The sequence below is a fragment of the Sphaerodactylus townsendi genome, linkage group LG04 (assembly GCF_021028975.2).
Source record: "Sphaerodactylus townsendi isolate TG3544 linkage group LG04, MPM_Stown_v2.3, whole genome shotgun sequence".
In the NCBI taxonomy this organism is placed as follows: Eukaryota; Metazoa; Chordata; class Lepidosauria; order Squamata; family Sphaerodactylidae; genus Sphaerodactylus; species Sphaerodactylus townsendi.
In genome coordinates this window covers 143044961-143067890 of record NC_059428.1, presented here as the reverse complement: position 1 = coordinate 143067890, position 22930 = coordinate 143044961, and the positions used below count along the sequence as shown (strand labels likewise).

General features: G+C 42.9%; 1 protein-coding gene across 27 annotated transcripts in view; it reads left to right on the top strand.

Moving 5' to 3' along the window:
• The window catches only part of RBFOX1 (RNA binding fox-1 homolog 1), a 1291038-nt gene that overhangs the window by 1194814 nt on the left and 73294 nt on the right, over positions 1-22930 (top strand). For 26 of the 27 annotated variants that reach the window (XM_048494240.1, XM_048494254.1, XM_048494249.1 and 23 more), the window contains 5 exons: positions 2963-3106; positions 7968-8021; positions 11814-11906; positions 13758-13818; positions 20114-20167. In XM_048494240.1, coding sequence (XP_048350197.1) covers positions 2963-3106; positions 7968-8021; positions 11814-11906; positions 13758-13818; positions 20114-20167 — 406 coding nt within the window. The remainder of the gene's footprint in view (positions 1-2962; positions 3107-7967; positions 8022-11813; positions 11907-13757; positions 13819-20113; positions 20168-22930) is intronic. The other variant, XM_048494237.1, reaches the window with a different exon arrangement.

Here is a 22930-nt window from a genome sequence, read left to right as displayed (position 1 = left end):
AAATATATAATTGTTTATCAAGCTTCTTAAAATTAAAAATACAATCTCAGCAGAGCCACCAAAAAGTCAGGCAGTAAATGGGTGGAAATGACCTTTTCCACAGCAATGACAAATGGCGACTCAAATCTCTGGGCTAGAAAGTCGCCGGACATTATAGCTGACATATATAGAATAGATTTATAGAGCGAGGCTTGAAGCTTTTTTTTTTCGCCGAGCAAGTTGTCTCGGAGCCTAATCTTTTAAATGTTGTGGAGGAGATCTTTGTCCCATCTTAAGTCTGGGTGACCGAACACCCAGCATGGGCCTGAGAATATCCAGAAGATCCAGCAAGTCCTGCCTGTCAAATTGTACCTTGTGTAAGTTGTATTTCTCCTGATCCAAAGGCTGTGTCTTCTTTTGCTGATGGTGAGGTTTTGGTTCAGTTATTATAATGAACTCTGAGCATGCCTAATACTAAAAAATCTGGAGAGCCAAAGGACCGGGAAAGGCTTAATCTGTACTGATAGCTTACCCATGTTGGAATCAGGAACTATGAAAACTGGTTCCCAGTGATGCTCCAAAGAACCATCTGTGATGGCTTCCTGGAGGTGGGTGCCAGGGTACTCCTATCCACAGGGAAGTAGCATTTCTTCCCAGAAGTCCATGCTGTACCACCACATTTTAGTAAACAAGTGGAGCCCATGGGTGCTTTTGGCCATCAAAGCTTCTGATTAGATGTGGAGATTCCATTGGCTGTGCAGATTTGGAAAACTGTGGCTTCAGCAACAACTGCCACCACAACTCAAGGATATGTGACTGAAGGTCAGCTGCGGTATCTGTTGTACAACTGGCGCTTCCTTCTGTGGCGGCCATTTTGTGGCTGTGCCGACCACACTGGGCCAGAATTCCAGTTGTGCCCACTCAAAAAGGTTAGGGACACCTGGAACAGAGCAAAGGGCCTCCATCCTGTGGTGGGTGTAGAAGAAGAGGGAAGTAGCTATCAAAGTAGCTATCTTCAACTTCACAGTTTCCTAAATATTCTTTGTGCAGAAGGCCTACCTGGGCCACAGCACTAGTTTCCCAGGGTAGGTGAGCATTGCATGCTGTTGGAATTTGTCAGCATGGCCTCATAATTCTGAACTTCAGATGCATTGCTATGCTAGGGCAGATGCCCATGGCCTGTGACTATAAGGAACCATAGGCTCTGTAGAGAGGCAGCATTAGGACCATGAAGTCAGCAGAAATTTGTGTCTATCACCACTAGAAAGGACTGCTTTGAGAGCAGGGAACAAAGATGCAGGACCAAAGTTGCAAGCAAGATTGATCAGATGTTGCCCTTTCTATTCTTTTCTTTCGCTGCACCTTCTGTGATATGGGTCAAAGTGGGAATATGTTGTCATGACATAAGGAATGTTTCACTAGACAATTGTGGTTAGCAGATGCCATAAGACTGCGGTTAGCAGATGCCATAAGACTGTTCTGACCCTTATTCTAGCCAGACCCTGGAAGAACTGGGAGCTATCCATGCAGTGGTTGGTGCTGAATCCTGGTGCAGCGGTTAAGATCAGGTGGACTCCAGTCTGGGGAACCGGATTTGATTCCCCGCTCTTCCACATGAATGACCTTGGACTAGTCACAGTTTGTTCAAGACTCTCTCAGCCCCACCTACCTCACAGGGTGTTTGTTGTGAGGGGAAAGGGAAATGAGTATGTAAGCCCCTTTGAGTCTCCTTACAGGAGAGAAAGGGGAGGGATATAAGTCCAACTCTTAAAAGTGAAAGAAAAAAGGAGTATTTTCTCCTCCTTCATTTTAAACTGTTTCTTCTGCATCTGTCTTCTTTCAACCGTTGTTATTTGTGCCAGTAAATTAAGTTGATGTGCATTCAGAAGGCTTTTTGCCCATAAATGTGTGTGTGTGCGCACACATGCACACACACGCACATGTATATATACACACATACATATACATACACATTTTCTACAGTATGATTAATTAGGTATTCCATGTTTGGGTGGAATTTTTTCTAAAAAAGAAAGAAACGGCCTAGAGCATTGTTAACATTCCGCTTTACAAAAGACAATTCATATTAATCTTCAGCTACAATTAATTTCTTTTGTGTGTTCTGCGCAGCAAGTCTCTAGCACCATCCTCCTAAGCAGAGTTACCCCTTTCTAAGACCACTGACTTCCATGAACTCAGAAAGGTGTGTGTCTACTGAAGATTTCACTGTAAACCTGCTATCTGGGTAACAATTGTAAATGGGAGTCATAGATGGATTTGTCTCTGGAGGCAGAGCAAGGTGTTCTCCTACTCCAGACAAGACATAGACATGATTTGGTGCTAGTAAGCTATTTGTGATACCTGCTTCTTGACATCTGATCATCGCATCTTGGCCATGGTGCTGGGGAAGTATTATTTCCCTACATAGGACTATTAATCCAAATATCCCTTATACTTACCTGCAGAATACCACTACAGATCAATCCCCTCAACCATATTCAAAATACAGTCTTTTTTTGCTATAGTTCAAAGTCATGGGATGGCCCCTTTCTCTTTGCCATTCTAAACCTGTTATTATCTATTGTTGTTGAGGGAAGGGCGGGGGAGGGGTGCCATGCAATGGAAGGGGGGGGAGGGAGTGAGTGAGTGAGAGGTGGCATGCAAGGGAGGAGAGGGAGGGGTTCGGCATCTGGACATGGCCCACCCACCCTAGCGGAGGGAGGGGAAGGGGAGGGAGGGGGCTGGCTATTTGATTACACATCTAAAGGGCAGAGCTCCTGGTTACCACCAAGACTGTCTTTCTATTTTAATTGGTTTGATTTAATCGATCATTTATTCTTTCATTGTCCAACTGTTTGTTTTACTGTTGACCTGAATTGCATTGAAGTGGTCGGGGTGGGTAGGAGTCCTCTGGTCGAAGAGGCGTGTTGGAAAGCCTGATTGACTTTATTCCTCCCCCCCCCCCCCCGATATCTTTTTTTAGCAGACAGATGATGCAGCACAGACCGACGGCCAGCAACAGACACAAACCTCGGAAAACACAGAAAACAAATCGCAGCCCAAACGGCTGCATGTTTCAAATATACCCTTCAGGTTCCGGGATCCGGATCTCAGACAAATGTTTGGGGTAAGTATTTTCCCTCTCCTTTTTTTCCTGTTTCACAAGCAAGGTCCTTCCCAGATTGTCACCCTTGGCATCCCATAATGGCCCCTTCCGCACATGCAGAATAATCCACTTTCAATCCACTTTCACCATAGTTTGCAAGTGGATTTGGCTATTCTGCACAGCTGCAAAGTGCATTGAAAGTGGATTGAAAGTGCATTCTTCTGCATGTGCGAAAGGGGCCCTAGGCTCTGTCTCACCTTCTGTCAATGTCATAAGTCCAACCATGTCTATGTGTATCTCCCCAGCCTTTATCATGGGGCAAGAAATCTCTTTTCAACTCTAATGGGGCAGTGTGTCGTTCATATCTCTGACTAGGAGTCTGGGACAATTGGAGCTTCTTCCAGAATTTACTTCTGTGTATGATTGCTTTCAATTTCAAAGAGGCCGATACAGAGGCATATCTAGGAAAAATGTAGCCTGGTGCAAAATCTGAGTTTTCTGCGCACACACACAGACACACAGACACACAGACACACACAGACACAGACACAGACAGACAGACACACACACACACACACACACACACACACACACACACACACACACACACACACACACCCATATGGGTGGCCACCGTCCCCCGCCACAACCAAACAACTTTTTTTGCACCAGGTCTTGAAGTCAGTGTATGGACCAGGAGGGGAGAGGAAGGGTGTGGGGGGAATTTTCCACCTCTCATGTGACTAAATGGCCACAGTCCAGGAATATTTGACCCCATATGTCCCCCTGGGCAGTACACCTCTGGGCCAATAGCATAGGTTCCAGGCTAAATTTTCTGCTCCCGTAAAGTACTTCTGTCAGTGACCAGAAAATTCTTACCTCCCCTGCAGCCCGCTGATTTCCCTAAAATACTTCCACTGGTAGACAAGGGACTTACAAGGCTAGTGAGAGTTTCTGTGGCAGGAAAAGTGGATTTATGGAATTTACTCCAGATCTCCCTTGTCTGGCATAGGTCAGTTGTTCTAGGTGTGTGCATCCGACCAACAGAAAGAGTCTGTGGACTCGATATCCAAAGGAGATACAAATATGGTGCTGCCAATATTTTGGTAGCAGGTAGGGGACATCAGGCAGTCACCTCCTGGTATGGGGAGCCCGGCTGTCCTTGTTAAAGGATCTCAAGAACCTGGAGCAGAAAGGGATATAGGGCAGACCCATAAGTGGCGAACTGGCAGAGAAGCTGGGTTGTGTTAACAAAATATTGGACCCATATGGACGCAACTGCATAACATTAAACAAAGAGGGGGATCTCAAAGATATCAATAATCCAAGAAAATAGATTCAGAAAATATCTGCACTGGTCTGCTGTGGAACGGCTAGCTTGACATCCATTTTTTCCAGTAATATTTTCAAGAAGCTTTTGGGAGTCAAAGATACCATCTGATGAAGGGAACTCTTGGAAGTTTGCATTCCCCAAATATTGTTGGATTCTAAGGTGCCACTGGACTCAGATCTGCCTGATTCGCAATTCAAATGGCAGGGGAGTCTCCTAAGGCCCCACTTTTCTTCATTAGTGAAGGAAGGGGACACGTTCTCGAAGCACGTGTGACTCCTGAAGAGCTTGAGAGACACGCAAATTAGATGATTGTTGAGGGTGTACATATGTCAAAGAGTCATTGCCTCCATTTTAGAGTGAAGCCAGACAGCCTAATGTGGCACAGTCTAAATAATTCCCACTATTCTAGTTAGGACTCCAAAATATTACATTATGTCAAGACCCTTGGCTTCACTTTAGATACATTTTGAAACCATGATGTGGCCTAAATACTTTACATACTAAAACAAAGAATTCTGGATGTTGAAAAACAAACTCTACTAGCCCACTCCATTGGTCCTTATTCACCACTGATTTATGGGATATCCCAGTCATCCTCAGAAGCTCTCCTACTTTGTCAGATTATTTCATCTAACTCTTATAAGGCCCCTGTTTTGATCATTTTAAAGACATGCTTTTATCTCAGGCCCGCTTTCAATATCCCCTCCCACTGCAAATAACACTTGGAAGATACTCTTCTCAGATTCCACCCTCACTTAAAAAGGCAAAGGACTCCTTGTCCATGTTCCTTGATATGGCTGTATGTGGAAACAACAGAAACACATGTCTTCCTATTGTATTATCCCCATCATACTGATTTACGTAGTGAAACAATTCTCCATTGAGCTTCATAGCAATAAACCTTCCTTTAAACCTGCCTCTTTCTGACAGGGTTAAGACTCAGATACTCCTCAACTATTGTTGTTCTAAACGGACCGAGGCAAAGTTTCTTTGCTTTGGCCCTGGAACAAACTTTGCAGAAGTATAATCTTGATCTCTCGGGTTTTTATTCCTAGTTTCCTTTCCTCCCCTTTTAATATATATTTTATTTATTATTTATTTTATTTTAAATTATGCCTAATAAAGGTTATTGAATTGAATTGAATTGAAAAATTGACAAAGAGTCATGTGTGTCTTCAGAATTGGCCGCCAATATGTTACCAAGTAAGATGAAACTGAAAGTGGGAAACAACCCATTTAGATCCCCATCTTCTAGAGATTTTCCATCTTCTAGAGATCCCCTATCTTCCAGAAATCCCCAATCTAGAGCTTTGCAGGCCTACTAGAAACATTTCGGGCAGCTCTTTGGGTTCCTGGTGTTTCTGCTCCTCGTTTGGCCTTTCCTTTTGGCATGTTTCTTGTGTTTCTGGCATTGGCCGTTGTACATACAACTTTGCACAGTTTTGTTAATGACACACGAAAAAGGCAAACCTGACCCTGTGAGTGACGTTTTAGAAAATGTTGCGCTGTAAAAAATGTGTCAAGAACAGAAAGGGGAAGGGGGTTTCTCCAGTTTATTTGTAGTAAATACTGTTAAGCTTTTGGCAGTTTTAGCTGTTTCATTCAGAGGAAAACCACCTAATTACCCAGTTGTAGTTCAGTGGCTTGTTGGGATGGAAACAGACAGGCGTGCTCCAACTCCTGCCAAGTGATGGGCAGAAGCAAGGACAGCATTTTTTTGGTTTCATTCATTTGTACCTTGCTTTTTTCTCCACAATGGAGACTCAAGGCAATTGACTTCATTCTTCTCACCTTCATTTTCTCCTCATAATAACCCTGTGAGGTATGCCAGGCTGAGAAAGTACGGCTGGCATGAGTGGGGATTCAATTCCACCCAGCACTCTTAACCACGACACCACCCTGACTTGTTGATTTCTTTATCCATGTGAGAACTTTAGTAAGGATCTCTACTGCTTTTACATAAGAACATAAGAAGGAGCCTGCTGGATCAGACCAGAGTCCATCTAGTCCAGCACACTGCTATTCGCAGTGGCCCACCAGGTGCCTTTGGGAGCTCACAGGCAGGATGTGAAAGCAATGGCCTTAAGAACCTAAGAACTAGCCTGCTGGATCAGACCAGAGTCCATCTAGTCCAGCACTCTGCTACTCGCAGTGGCCCACCAGATGCCTTTGGGAGCTCACCTGCAGGATGTGAAAGCAAGGGCCTTCTGCTGCTGCTGCTGCTGCTCCTGAGCCCCTGGTCTGCTAAGGCATTTGCCATCTCAAATCAAGGAAGATCAAGATTGGGAGCCATGCTTTTCTGGCTCAGAGCTTTGGGATCCATTTGGAAGCGCTGGAAAAATTGCCACCCAACATTAGTCATAACACGTTTCTGTTTGATCATTTAAGTTCCATTGATTGATTTGATCCGGAAATGTCCAAAACTTGCTTTTGATTCCTCAAGAGAAAAGTGGTAGAGAGAGACCCATATAATTTTTTTTTGCAAAATGTCGCCAAAGAAACGAGGCTGGCTAAACTTTGGTCAAGAGACAATTTCATTGAATTGTCAGCAAAAGGCAATGTTGAGGTGAATTTAAAAGGGTTTCAATAGAATTGGCTGATTGTTTTCCCACAGGCTGGGTCTCTGCGGTGTCATCAGACTGTGCCAAAAGGGAACCTGAGAGTTCTTTGGTAGGGGAAGAAGTATGCCTGATCCTCTCTAGGACATTCCAGTGCATGTTAAATTGGAAGGGAACCAGCATCCCTGTTACAAGGTCCCGTTCATTTTGGGGAGTCTTTCTGAACAACTTCACAATGGGCCACGACTATCTCCACTGGGTCCTGCAGTCAGTTTGCAATTCCCCAGACCATCTTGCAGTGAGGCACCATTTGAAAACACACAGCTGTTTCTCATTGATAGTTTGGTGTCCTCATTGTATATATCTGTCAGGTGAATGATTGGTGAAGTCAAGAAACCGGTGCAGAGACCAGTTGTGAGCATGAGTGAATAGGGGGGCTTGGTAGCTGAATCTCTGCCCTGCTTCCAAGCTGCTGGGCGATGCTTCCCTAGCCAATTACATCTACCATCAACCTAATGCAGCATCTGGAGCCTTTGGTGCAATGATAGGGTGCTCTTTCTGTCCGGCAAAGCTACCACACCTGCTTTAACAAGATTGTACATCTTCCGCACATGCAAAATAATGCACGTTCAATCCACTTTTACAGTTGTTTGAAAGTGGATGTTGCTATTCCACATAGTAAAACCCAGCTGCAAAGTGCATTGAAAGTGGATTAAAGTGCATCATTCTGCATGTGTGGAAGAGGCGTAGATATGCCAAGCAGTGCATATACAGGGCCTGTCCCGATATGTAAATGTGGAGCAGACTTTGCTACAAGGGAGTTCCATGTCTGTATTCTCATGGGGTTCTAGTATTCATCTCAGTCAACTGTGTTTCAGAATCCAGATAATATCTCCTCCCAAACTGAGGGCATCGTCTCGCGGTACCATTTTAAATGTTCCTAATGTGTGTGTTTTTTAAATGCTCATCTGACTTCTTTGTTTCTTTGCAGCAATTTGGTAAAATCTTAGATGTTGAAATTATTTTTAATGAGCGAGGCTCTAAGGTAAGCAGTTGAATACACCTGTGGAAATGTTTAATTTGTTTGAAGTATTTGATATGTCAAAGAGAAAGCAACTGCACTCCTGTAATAAACCCTCCTTAAGTATCCACTTTAATTGAAACATCTATTGGGCTTTGGGCCCCTCTTTTTTCGTCCATTTCCCAAACAGCGTGAAATTCATCGGCCTAATTTTGAATCCTTGAAAAGGGGATAATTTTAACTACGATAAATTGTCACCGGTTAAATGGGAATATTGCTTTCTGCTTTTAAATATAATCAAATGTTGTCTGCCGATCCTTTCTACTTCCCTGATAATTGTCTCGCTCATCTTTGCGAAATTAGTTCAAGCTTGCAGAAAGAAAGAGGGTTGGGGGGGGGGGAGAGATTGTTAAAATAAGTATATATTCTGCTTTGAAATGGAAGCAAGTAATATAATCTAATATCCTCTGGAGTAATTACTTGATCAGATGTGATTGTTCCTGATTACGAAAGTGCAGATGTTTTCCCAGTTAGTTAAAAACTTCAGTATGCTAACCCATTTATGTTCAAGGTGTTTTCATGTTTATGTAACAAAGTAAGAGAGTTAGTCTGGGCTGTCTGGAAAATGTCTTATTTTAGAAGCAAAGAATACTTCTCCGTAGATCATTTCAGAAGTTAGCTGTGTTGGTCTTCAATAGAACAACTATATTTGAGTCCAGTAGCACCTTGAAGACCTGGGAGTCAAAGCTTTTGAGAGTCAACGCTCCCTTGTTATCCGAAAACAGGAACTTTGACTCCTGAAAGCTTCTATCCAGAAAATCTTGTTGGTCACTTAGGCGCTTCTGGACTCAAACCTAGCTGTAGCTCATCGATTGAAGACCACAGATCCATTCCACAAACAGTGAGACTTTCCTTTGGCGCTAGGAATCGTCTGCTGTTTCTGCAGGATTTTGTGCCGATGAAGGCTCCTTGCTCCTGGGGGAAACACTATTGTTAGTGGATTGGATCTGCTTCACCCGATCCTTGGATTGGAGAATGTCAGCTATGAAATCTCTGTCTGCTGGGTCACCCGTGCCCTGAATGTGTAGGTTATATGCCCAGCAGGACACAGAGGGAAGCTTTGTCCTCATGCACCTCTGCCGTTACGCAGCGATCCTGCAATGAAAAGTGATGCCGATCCACATGAAATGATACATACAGGGACTTACATTTGACAGTTCTCAATATAGGCTCTGTGCATAGAGGCAGAAGGTTCAAGGGGTCAAACCTCCCCACTGTGGTCCCTACATGGTAAAACCATCAGTACTGAAAGAGAGGAAAGACAGTCATCCTTAGATGGTTTATATATGAACAGGTTTATTTGGCTACAAGCTTTTCTGACCCACACTAGATGTTTCCCCCTCCCTCGGTGGGAGAAGTCCCTGGGACTCACCAGACAAACCCAGACCGTTCATGTCTGGTGTTCTTCTTTGATTGTAATGCCAGTGTTCACACAGTCCCTAGAACACTGTAGGATTCTGGTATGCTCTGTATAGGCACAGGGTCTCCAGCTAACATAAGTCAGAAGCAAAATTTTATGCCCATATTATGCCAGCCAGTAGAGGAAGCCAAAACCCTCTTCTTTTAAACAACCGTTCCTCTCTTGCAGTTAAGTGGTTTTATTTGGGGAGGAGGAGAGTGAAAAATAAATGTTGATTATTTCAAAAAGTTGGGCTGCATTGTGGTCACCAAGTAGATGGTTGGTCTTTTAAATCACAAAAATTTCAGGTTTTGCTGTCAGTAGTAGGCAAAGTGTTTGGAAGTTTAAAATGCAAGCGTGTATCTGTTGGGACATGTCATTAAAATAGGAGTGAAGTTAGATGATCATGAATTGCTTAAAGTTGTACACCAAACAGTGGATTTGGGCCGGATGAGTTTTTGACTCTATTTTTGAGTCGCAAAGTGAATTTGTTGGTCCCCAGCCATGACATCCACATATATGTGGGCACCACATGTATATAATTATTTTGTAGATGGGCTGCACTGTTCCTTTTCATGTGGGCAACTTCTGTCTGAGGTGGCTCTTCCTGGTGGCCAGTACCACAGACAATGCCTTTGTTCCTGCATAGCAGGGGATTGGACTTGATGGCCCTTACGGTCTCTTCCAACTCTATGGTTCTACGCCAATTTTTGTAATGACTGAAGGTGGGAGCCGGTCAACCTCCCTTAAAGGGGGTATCTGTAGACCAATGTCTAGATTGATTCAAGTTTCCTCCCACAGCAACAACCATGTATGCAGTAGCTGTGAGAATCAATACAACTAGGTTGCCCTTATGTATAGCTAGATATGCTTTCTGCAGCCCTCTCTTATGGAGCAGTGTGCCATCTTCTAACTGCAAAGTCTGTCATGTGTTACGCTGCTTTGGAAAACCTACTTTTGTTGGACTCCTATTATTACTATTATTATTATTTATTCAATTTGGTATACCACCCCATCCCCGGAGGGCTCCTACCTGTTGGGCATTGCAGAAGTCTGTGCTTTCAAGGCGGGAGGGAGAGAGAAGTCTTGCAAAGAGAATCCAGCCAAAGTGTAACACTTTAAGCAAATTCTAATGAGAATAGGGATAGGGGTGACAGAGGGCTTGTTCGCGCATAGCCCAAGCATGTATGTCCAGCATTCTGTGGAGTGTGGGAGCAAGAATTGGAACCATGCGTTAACCCCCCCTCCAAATTTAAAGAGGATGTTTCTTGTGAACCAGGGCTTATCCACTACCCCCCCACCCCCGGTGTGTACAGTGGAGAGCCACATGATAAACAGACCTACATAGGCCACGATTTACACAAAACATCCTACACTACAGCACAAGGTGCGTGAGCCCGTGGCTTGCTCTGACACTCTACTGCATGTCAAATGTGCATGCCCGGGCCATGTGTAAATCGACCCAATGTCAGATGCGGGTGCCATTTTGCAACTGAAAAGGAACATTGTGAATGGCAATATGGAATAGTGGAACGTTGCTTCAATTGGTCGCATTTTGGAATTCTGTTCTTTCTTTACTCATATCACATAATTCAGCTTTATATTTTGTGAGAGTCAGGAAAGTTTATTTCAACCTCAGCTTTCTTTTGTTGGTAGTGCTTATTTTCCTCTCTTTTTTTTAGGAGAAAAAAAGTAAAGGTTGTAGACCCCGACAAAATTATGAACAACCCTAGTGTTGCATGACAAACATGTTTTTTTTCAAACCACAATGGCATGAGTATCTAGCCAATGTTCTAGACTAGATTTGCATTTGGCGTTGAAATTTGTTGCACACGTTTTTGGTTTGTACTTCCGACCAGTTGAGCAAAAAATCTGCATGCTTTCCAAAAGTGATACACTTTATTTTCTCACAATTTATTTATTTTTCCTATGTGATAACATCACTCCATTGATTTAGATTTCTTTCTTTTTTCTTTTTTTAATTAGATTTCTTTTCCCCCCCTTCGTAGCGACAATTTAGAGACACAGTAAATAAATAAATAAAAAGGTATCTTGGTGTTCGTTCTTTGACATTCTTCAGGGGATATGCTCTAACTGATGAAAGCGAGAGACAGAGACAGAGAGAGAGAGAAAAGTTGTTCACATTGGGTCGCTTTATTAATTGCACATCTCGGTACGATTATGATTTTTCTAATTTGCATGTTACAGAAATGAAGCAAGAACGAGAGCCTATACAGTTAAAGAGAGGCAGGAAGTGAGAGAGAGATACACAAAAGAGAACATAAGCAAAGAAGTGGTCATTGTCTGAAATAATGATGTGCATGTTATTTTCCCCCCCTCTTCCCACCTGCATGTAGGGATTTGGTTTCGTTACTTTCGAAAATAGTGCTGATGCCGAAAGGGCGAGGGAGAAATTACACGGCACCGTGGTAGAGGGCCGTAAAATCGAGGTGCATGTTCAAAATATTTTCCTTTTCATCTTTTTTATAAATGTCTGCTTCACTCTCATTTGTTGTTTCCGATGCATCGTTAGTGTCCCGTGTGCTTCCCTTTTTCCCCTCCCCGTTGTTTTTTTTAAAAAGAAATATTTTAAAAATCTATATTTATTTATATATATCAATATGTATGTGTGGGAATATATATAAATAAAGATAATCTGGCCTTACTTGGGTTTATTAATTTTTTAAAAATAAACCAATTGATTTTGTAATTCTTATAATTGTTGCTGAAAGTTGTATGACCGAAGAGTGATGAGCTTTTAATATTCTGCTGTGATTTGAAAAAAAGGTTTTGTAAATTGATGGGTGCAATAGACTTCAAAAATTGGAAAAAAAATAAAAGAGACAAAATTAAGTGGCAAAGCAAAACAATAAGATAGTTTTTGGTTTTTTTATTTTAAATTTTGTTTGTTTTCCAATGCAGGGTTGATGCAGGATCTACAGTGGCTTTCCAAATTGTTCAAATTGGGAAATCTGAGCAATCAGCAACCAATATTCTATTAACTAAATCTGAAACGAAAAAGTTGTTTTCATTTTGAATAAACACCCATTCCTTTTCCCGAGAGGGCTTAAACCCTTTACATTAAATCTGAAAATATGCCCCTATCTTCTTTTCTTTATGACCACTGGATCCCCTTCAACACTGCCTGAATCGTTATTTGTTAGAATTTAAAAGAAACAGAGACAGAAAGAGAAACAAAAACAAAACAAAAAGAAATTACCAATTGAAAATGCTATCGTCTTTTGAGTAAGATGTCGCATGTTTTGCCTTTCCATTTTCCCCCCTTCGACCGTAGCGCTTAGGGCCCTCACCAAACTCTCAGTAACCATGGTAACTGTATACATACCCCATGCCGGCGATGGTGCTGAATGGTAAGTGGCAAAATCCATCCGCCGTTTCACGTATATTTTTAAGCGCTGATATATACCACGTGGAGTTTTTTTGACTTGTCGTATTAAGTTTTCTTGATGCTCTCTCTCTATATTTTTTTTTCTATATCGGTACGCCTGTAAAATTTGAGTGTCCATTTTAAGCAAGTCTTGGAGACACTGACTGGATTGAGGATATGACTTTTGTGCACATCTTACTCAGATTGTTAACTCCATATTGTGTTAAATAATGCACCCCTCTTTTATCCTTTTGTTAGCTGTGATTTTGAAAGCTTGAATGGTTTTGTTAGTTTTCTTGCCATGAACAAATGAGGCTCATGTTTCCCAGTGTTGAATGCTACATGTTGCTTTTCCAATGGAACCTCTCTTTGAAAGGGCTATGTTGCACAATGCTTAGATCTGTTTGTCCTTTCCCCCCTATTTTCTTTTGACCTTTAATTTCTTCCCTTGTACATTGTCTCTTTTTCCCTTTCTACACCACTGCATGTTCCTTCATCTGGTATTTTCTCTCCTCTTTTTTTCGTTGAAATTTTTCCGTTTTTAAATATTTTATCGTTTCAGTGTTACCATGGAACAAAAAGCATGCTCTTAAATCTTCAATTATGCAGAACCTTTTTAATTTGCTTTTAATGTCTCTTTATTAAAGTTTAAAGGAGATGATGTTACTTTATTGAAATGATTTGTAAGTTTTTTTTAAGAAACTGGTGATGAGAATAAATGTAATTATAAATAGTATGATTTTGTTATCTGCTTCCTGCTTTTTTTGTTACTTTCTTTTGGATTTTTGTTTGGTATATATATTAAATTGCATTTATACATAACTAATGCCAGTAATAATGCATGTGTTTCATTAGTATCATGGAATCTTCCCTTTTGCACAAGTGATACTGATTGTCTTTTCTATGTGCTTAGGTAAATAATGCGACAGCCCGCGTCATGACAAACAAAAAGGCCGTAAATCCATATACAAACGGTAAGAACGTGAAACGTTTCTTCAGATTTTACATCCCAACACATTTGTGTAATGTTCTCGATCCATGGCAGCGCGGTTTTTTTGTGGCAAGCACAAACACGTGCTGGTGGTACTAGCTCTCCAGAATGAGGCCTTTTCCTGCCTTAGTTCATATCTGGATTTTTGCAGCCTCATTATGTCTTGGGGCCATGCAGGGAAATGGAAGGGTGTTTTAATTTTCAGCCTCTAGCCAGTTTTGCTATTCTTGATCAGCCTCTAGTCCCGGAGCCCCATCCAAAAGGGAGGGCGAATCCACCCACAGAAGCAGTGCATGGCTGCACGTGGATTTGCCCTCCCCGGGGCACTTGCCTCAGCAAAGGGGGGAAACCATTGGTGTGTGGCTGCCACAGCCCTGTGCCCCAATGCCTCTATGGGAACAGCGGTGCAGGACAGCTGCCTGGCCCCTTGGATGGGACTATCTAACTTGTTGGTAGCATTTTTGAAGAAGGGGTGAATGTGTATTTTTCAATTACACATCTTTTATCCTTTACGACAGTGTTTATTTATTTTTATTTATTTATTTTTCAGTCTTATAGACCGCCCAACCCCCGAAGGGCTCTGGGCGGTGAACAACATAAAATAACAGGTACATTAGACTATAAATAATTTAAGTTAAAAATGCAGCAATTAATAAACCACTGACAGCAATGCCCGTAACAACTCCTACTAGACTCTCCCAGAAGGGGAGAAAAAGAGTGGGCCCATAGATGGTAATGGGCCCAAAATGTAGGAGGAGGCAGGGGCACCCATCAGCGGCTGGACACTCCAAAAGCCCGGCGGAACAACTCCGTCTTGCAGGCCCTGCGGAACTCACCAAGATCCCGCAGGGCCCGAACAGCTGGAGGAAGAGTGTTCCACCAGGCAGGGGCCAGGGCTGTAAAAGTCCTGGCCCGCATGGAGGCCAGCCGCATCATTGAGGGGCCAGGGACTACCAGCAAATTGGCCACTGCTGAACGCAGAGGCCTAGTAGGGACATATGGGGTAATGCGGTCCCGAAGGTATGAGGGTCCCAGGCTGCGTAAGGCCTTAAAGGTAAGTACCCATACCTTGAAGATGATCCAGAACTCAACCGGGAGCCAATGCAGACGACGCAGTAATGGTTGAATATGGTCACGGAAGGCACCTCCCGTGAGCAGCCGGGCTGCTGCATTTTGGACCAGTTGTAACCTCCGGATCAACCGCAAGGGTAGGCCCGCGTAGAGCGAGTTACAATAGTCCAGCCTGGAGGTGACCGTTGCATGGATCACCGTGGCCAGGTCTGCGTGGGAGAGGAAGGGAACCAACCGCCGGGCCTGCCGAAGATGAAAAAACGCAACCCGGGTTATATGGGCCACCTGGGTCTCCATTGAAAGAGACGAATCCAGGTGGACCCCCAGGCTGTTCCTGTTGAATGTGAAACTGAGTGGAGATTGAAGGACTAAACCCAATTTCTCTTCCTTGCACGGCTGCCAGAGCAAACTGAAACTTCAGGTGCCAGCGTAGACCAGGCTAAGTGCAAGACATAACCGACTGGAATGAAAGAGGAATCGCTTGTTTAGAAAAGGATGAGAGGAATCCATCACAAAATCTCAATAAATGAATTTTGGAAAAGAGGAAATTCCTCGCCCGATAGCAGCACTATTTTGGCTATTGAACATGCCACCTTGAGCATAACATTATCTTTTTTGCAGTTGAGTTCTACCTTTGAACAATTCAGAATTGGCCATAGCAGAACTTTCTGTTTGGCTGGTTCCTCTTTGCCTTCTGAACTATGATTTCCCTGACTCTCTTCCGAAAAAAAGACCCAAAAGAAATTTAACAACAGCTGATCAATAACAGCAGTTTCTTGCAGCCGGCAGAGGCAGGTGTCAGCTGTGAAATAAGACGGGCCTTATTTTCCCACCTACGTTCTTGAGCTTGTTAGTGAGATGGTTTTCGTCATCAAAAGTGGGGCAAAGACAAGCAAGCAGTTTTATTTTTTAATGATTCTGTCATATTTATCTCTCCCCACCACGGGGAAAATGAAAAAATAAAAACAAAATAAAATAAGAGTTCTCTGCTTGACATACAATTATTAAGCTAGTTGCCATAAATCAGGGTGGAGGAACGTTTCGTAATCCCTCCTGTTCTTCTAAAAAACCCAAAGATAAAGACTGATTTTTGTTTTCCGCCAACTTCATCTAAACACGTCTGCACCGAGCAATGCAAATGAGCATTGCTTTGCTGTGCTTGAGAGTTTCCTAAATATGTCATCTCCTTGGGAATCAAAAACCAGTCAGTCAGACAGGATAGTTTGACTGGGTCACAAACTATTATTTTGCTCTGGCCCCAACAATATTCAATCACTTCCCCCCATTTTAAAACAATTTGCTCTCAACAACTGTTGGAGGGCTGAGTGGTCGACCATCCTCTTGGCTTGCAGAAGGTCCTGCGTTCTTAGCTTCTTCAGCCGAATAACTCAGGTAGGGATGATGTGGAAGACCTCCATCCAAGACCCTGGAACGCTGCTACCGTCTGAGTAGACAATGATGACCTTGACTGACCATCAGGTCTGGTCAATGCTGACCATCGCCTGAGACAATATAAGGCAGCTCTGTGAGTTTAATTACAAATACAAAATTTAAAGCTTGCTTATATAGCAACGGCTTCATTGACATTCTGATGGAAACTGAGGGAAACCAGTTTTGCCTCACTCCTCTTGGAAGACGTTCGGGGCAGCATATACTGATTACATACTTAGATGTGCCCTGTGAGATAGGTTTGGTAGAAAGATAAGGGACAGGGTCAGTGATTACCATTGGATATTGCCAATATTGAGACTTTCTCTTGAAGTAATTTTTGGGTCATCTATCTAGGGGTGTTCCTGAATTTTTTCCTGAAGTTCCAAAATTACTTCATCTTCTTCCCATCACGGAAGCCACATATCTAGAGTTCTCAGTTGTTTTCAGCTTGTTTCCAAGCACTGTATGTGTGTGACTTTTGACCCTCTTCCTTATCACCAGTTTTGGTATGATCATGTATATTATATCTGGCCACTTCTGTACTCTTTTTGGGTCATGCTTTATCAGCATGCGTGTCAGGAATACACTGCACGAAAACAGCTAATGCAATAAAATCAAGTGTGCATGTTTTGCAGTGTTCTATCAACGTAACATGGGAGTGTTGGGAATTAGCTGAGTGTTGCAGTTGGAGAGATAATATTAGAATTGTAAAATCAGAATTCAGGAGGGTGAGAATGCGATCTGATTTTCTGGAACAGTGCTGAGACCCTCTGCTCCGAGCAGCAGCAAGTTCTCCCATCACATTTTTTGTCTGAATATCTTTTGAGCCTGAAAAGTCTAGTAGAAATTTGTGATGCCCTCCCTACAAAGTCTGTGCCCTTCTGCTAGGAAAGATTTTGAATTTTTTTATTCCTGTTGTTTCAACCCCCAAGTTCCCGTTTTGATTACATGTCTCCCTTGAGGCCTTTTCCCCCTATAAAAATGTATGGATTATTCAGTGTCTTTTGTCCATCAATAAATCAGCACTGTGCATATATTATACATATAAACCACAGGTCTCGTGCCTGCCAATATGACATAAATTGCGTATGAAGCACTAAAACATGCATACGCACAACAAAATAAATCTAGAACGCCAGTGGCAAAAAGCGCGGAACTGGGACCGTTGATCATAATATTAGCAAATTGATTGAAAAGGTCATGAGATCAGAAACATTTGCTCATCCCCATTCATTGGGAATAGGACCAACCCGGCCCCCTGTGATTGGCTGGCAGTGTAAAGCATCTGGATTGGCCCGGTGTTTTCCTCCCACCTCCTCTTCTTGCTCTACCATGCAGATGAAGGTAGGGTGTTTTTTTTTCCCTTCAAAAGTTTCAACCTGAGGAGAAGATAAGTGTTGTGACAGCAAGACAAATTCCCAGAATTACACCCACAGCGGCGAATTTACCTCTCCCAGCCGCTAACACAGGGTTCCTTGGCAGTTCCTCATTCAGGTATGTCAAGCCTCTCCATACACTTGATTAACCCACACAGTTATGGGCCAGCACAACCCTCATTGACAAGACAAAGTAAAGTTTAATTGCTGTTATTTTCATGATGAATGAAGTCTTTCCTGGGTGAGCTTCACCGGGTTAGATGATACAGCCATCAAATCGGGAGTGGGAAGGAAATGAAATATGGGTGCGACTTTTAGCTAAGAGCATCGATCTGCATCTTCCCGAATACTGTGTGTTTTTTTTCTTCACCTCTCCTTCCTCGGATAAATTGAGGCATCGTTTGTATAACTTATAATCTGAGGGTATCTCTCAGCCTCTTTGACAGAAGGACCTGACAGATTTGAAAAAGCAGTTGAATCCCTCATATTTAGGGTAGAAAGTAGGGGAGAGGTGTCATCGAAACGCAGATTTCCTGCCGTTAAATATGTGACTTGTGGGCTTGTGGACTTAGATAAGCATGGGTAGATTACCCCAGTTGGCCCTTGACATTTTGAATGGCCTTTTCTTCATTGTTTGATATGGGGAAACATTGATGTCAGAGGCACAATTGAAGCAGATTTGGGCAAGCAGAAAAATAATCAGCGTAACTAACTTAATGTGGAAAACTGGAATTAATTTTAGCGGCCAGTTAAACTGGGATTGGTGCAGAGACAGATTACAGCCCGATAAAAGCACGATGCGTGGGGAAATCCACTCGTTCATGGTCACAGCTGAGTTAGCAATCTAGAGGAGGCAAAGAAAGGCAGAGAGGTTAGTATGAAAGCTGCTACATCTTGCCTTTAGAAACAAGTTGTTCAAGCTGGCCTCTGCAATCCCACAGTTGTGCTGTTGATGGTTCCTGAAGGGTCCCAAAAACCAGGCCCACGGCTTCTTTCAGCAAACTGCCCGGGCATCAGCATCCAAGATGTTGAGCCTGAAACTAATTCCTGTTCGGGTAGCCAATATCCAAGACTGCAACTCAACCATGACTGCTCAACAGCAGCAGTGCTGTAGAAGCCCAGAGTCAAGGCGAGTTCTGTTGAGAACTATGTACTTTGTCCCAAAGTGCAGGCAAAAACCTATCTGAAAGTCCATTGCTCAGAATGGACCTAGACTTCACCCAGAATTCTCTACTGCTAACAGCTCTATCAGGGGATGGAAAGTCCATTGCTCTGAGCCAACAGGATCCCTTCTTGGCCTGTAATGGACCTAGACTTCACCCAGAATTCTCTACTGGTAGCAGCTCCATCAGGGGACAGAAAGTCCATTGCTCTGAGCCAACAGGAGCCCTTCTTGGCCTGTAATGGACCTAGACTTCACCCAGAATTCTCTACTGCTAGCAGCTCCATCAGGGGATGGAAAGTCCATTGCTCTGAGCCAACATGATCCCTTCTTGGCCTGTAATGGATCTAGACTTCACCCAGAATTCTCTACTGCTAGCAGCTCCATCAGGGGACAGAAGTCTGTAGCTGGCCAGTCAAGTAAAGCTTCTGAGCATATAGGCGTAGCACTGGGTTGTCCTCTTACTTGTCCATATTTTGTGTTAAGAGGCTATCTGTTGACATGGTGGAGTTGGGTACAGAAGAGGTTGTGGAATATTCGTTCTCTTTTTTTGAATTTGCGCTCTGTGTTACAAAAGAGTGTCACCATAGACTAAGTCCAAAATTAACTAGCTTGTTCCACTGTTTAAAGACAGGCCTCATAAGAAAGAACCAATTGGTACTTGGGGAGTGGGGACAAAACATGGTGGGTCCTACAACACCATTCCATTCTCTTCTCCAACTCACCCCCTAGTCTTGAATGGCTCACAATGAGGAGCGCTTGCATAGAGTATGGAACCCAACTTTGATTCCTGGTAGGTCCCTGGCAGATAGTCTGAAAGCCTTCCATGTGTGGTGATTTTTGGAGATTCAAGGCAAGCATAGTCTCCCCAAGTGCATTCTGAGAGGACTGTACCACCAGTCAGTTAAACATTTGAATGGGTCCTCAGGCTGTTTTTTTTGTGTGTCCACTGTGCACAAAATATTGTTTCTATCCCCAGGTTAAAAAACTCCCACAAATCATTTTATTGCTATTCATATTTCATTTTTCATATCCAGAGGACATTAAAGGGATATTCCTTTGACCATTTCTTCCAGAGCGCCATGAAGCATATAACTGCCTACAGAACTTTATTATAACCATTTTATGGATAGTCATATTTTGGTGCACTCTCTGTCTGTATAAAAATATATAAAAAGCATAATTATGACACTCCATTATGGCCTTAGCTCAATTTTGGTTTTATCTGTTTACTGTAGGTTGGAAATTGAATCCAGTTGTTGGTGCCGTGTATAGCCCAGAATTCTATGCAGGTAAGAATATATATATATATTTGTGTGTGTGTGTTTTGTTATTGTACAAAAGGAATTGACCCCAAATGCTTTCATGAACCGATTTGTGAAACAGATTACTGCCAAGTCAAATATAGACATTTATTTATTTGTATGACTGCGGTGAGGTTTACCTTTCCACACACTGAGGTCAAAGGGAGTTATTTTCATATGTGTCAGAGTCTCATCAGGAAAATCAAAAACCTTGGCTTAAAGACTGAATATGGAACTAATATCAACATATTACACTGAAGTCTTTTGCCGCATTAGCTTTTATCCCATTCGAAGATATGAGGAGTGGTTTTGGTAAGCTTGCCGCCACATTTCCCTTTCCCCGATCGATACCAGCGATATCAGTGACAAATGTCATCCTGTCATCTGGCTGGTGGGCGGGAATAATGTGAAGAACTTTACTTGTTTCCTCAGCAATCTCCTCTGTCTGGTAATTTGTGTTCCCATCATCCAACGAGAATTGTTTCTGGGGCTTGGGTGAGGTGGTTGCTTCATCATTCAAGAATTATTGAGGAGCACCACAGTTAGAAACGGGAGATGTTCATTAGACCAAATCCACACTCGGTTGCAGCTGCAATCTGCCCTCACTGGAGAATTATTTGATGTTGCTCATGTAATAGATCTTGTATTGGCAAATGGTTTCATTTCTCAGTCTTTTCCTTTCCTGCTAATTGCAAAAGAGAGCGGTAGAGGGTGGCATTGACAATTCAGGTCCAAAGTCAGCAAAAGATTGCCCAGGATCCTTAGAGCCAGCATGGTGTAATGGTTAAGAGCAGGTGGATTCTAATCTGGAGAACTGGGTTTGATTCCCTACTCCTCTACCTGAGTAGCAGAGAGTTATCTGGTGAACCAGATGTGTTTCCGCACTCCTACAGTCCTGCTGGGTGACCTTGGGCTAGTCACAGTTCTTCGGGACTCTCTCAGCCCCACCTACCTCACCAGGTGTCTGTTGTGGGGAGAGGAAGGGAAAGGAGCTTGTAAGCCACCTTGAGTCTCCTTACAGGAGAGTAAGGTGGGATATAAATCCAAACTCCTCTTCTTGTTGTTCTTAGTCAGAAAAGCTTTACCTGTGTAATCAGCCAAACCCAATCCTTCTTGACCGAGTGAAATTAGAAACATCAGTTGCCTGGTATCAAACACTTTGTGTGAATGGCAAATATTGTTATATGCCTATAGTGTAATTATCAAATTTTTCCCCTCAAGCTTATGCAGAATTAAAAACCCAACCTCTAATTGCCTTTAGGAGTCGCCCTTGAAGAGTTCACATATTTTGTAAATTAAAATCAATATTTTCAATCTCTCTAGAAAGTAATTTTCTTAATTTAGTGGAATTTCCCCTAACATTTATTTGGTCTCTTAATTATAAAATGGCAGGTTATCGATTTTGGCATATAACCACGTGGAGTTCCCCAGTGCATTTTTATAGCCAGCCTTGAGGGTGAGATATTTGGCCCTCTTAATCAGAATCTTTAATTACCATTAGAATGGTATGAATTTAGTGTTATGAATTAGGATGTCTTGCTTTAACTGAAAGATGAAGAGCTACCCATTAGAGGTGCTTTTTCTAATTACTGGTATTTACTTATTTTGGGTGGCTTGAGTGAAGACCAAGCTGGGTTTTAAATACATTTGCATCAATGTTTAGAGGCACTTTCTATTTTCTGAAGTGTTAAATCCTCACTGCAAACCTAGTTGGGCGTTTTGATGCTGGCCGTCCTCGACCACCATCGCTGTCCTGACCTCGTTTGCCCTCACTGATCGGCTGTGGCGGCCCACCAGATTTTGTCTGCATGTTTCCATGACAACATCACATCAGACGGAACACTGGCTTGCCTTTTGCCATAAATAAATAAAACATGTGAACCTGCCTTACACCAAATGACCCCATGACTCCACCTAGTTCAGTATCTGAAGTTCTCTCCGCCATCAGGCAAAGCAGTGTCTTACCTAGCTTGGAGCGCTAGGGTGAGAGTTCTCAACGTGGTGACCCATTGGCATTATACCTTTTCAGGTGTCTGGGAAGGGGTGGGGTCAGGTAGGACTTTTGCCCAGGAAGACTTTCGATTGAGGACCAGAGATTTGAATGACAGTGCAATTTTTTAAAATGTTGCTTTAGTAGCAACACAAAGATCCACACCATGTTACTGAAGTTCAATTAGGCAGCTGCCATTTTGTGCCAGCCGGTTTTATTGCTGCGCTCGGCAAAATTCCAGCTGTGCTCACGGACTCAAAAAGTTTGGGGACCCTTGATCAGTGGCCCCTCCTCTATATCACATGGGCAGCCAGCATGGTGTAGTGGTTGAGAGCAGGTGGATTCTAATCTAGAAAACCAGGTTTGATTCCCCACTCCTCCACCTGAGTGGCAGAGGCTTACCTGGTGAACCAGATGAGTGACCTTGGGCTAGTCATAGTTCTTCGGAACTCTCTCAGCCCCACTGGCCTCACCAGGTGTCGTGGGGAAGGAAGGGAAAGGAGATTGTAAGCCACTTCGAGTCTCCTTACAGAAGAGAAAGGTGGGCTATAAATCCAAACAACTCCTCCTCCTCCTCCTCCTCCTCCTCCTCCTCCTCCTCCTCCTCTTCTTCTTCTTCTTCTTCTTCTTCTTCTTCTTCTTCTTCTTCTTCTTCTTCTTCTTCTTCTTCTTCTTCTTCTTCTTCTTCTTCTTCTTCTTCTTCTTCTTCATGATAGATAGGTAGATTCATAAGGATCTCTGCTTCAGTTCCAAGGAAGCCC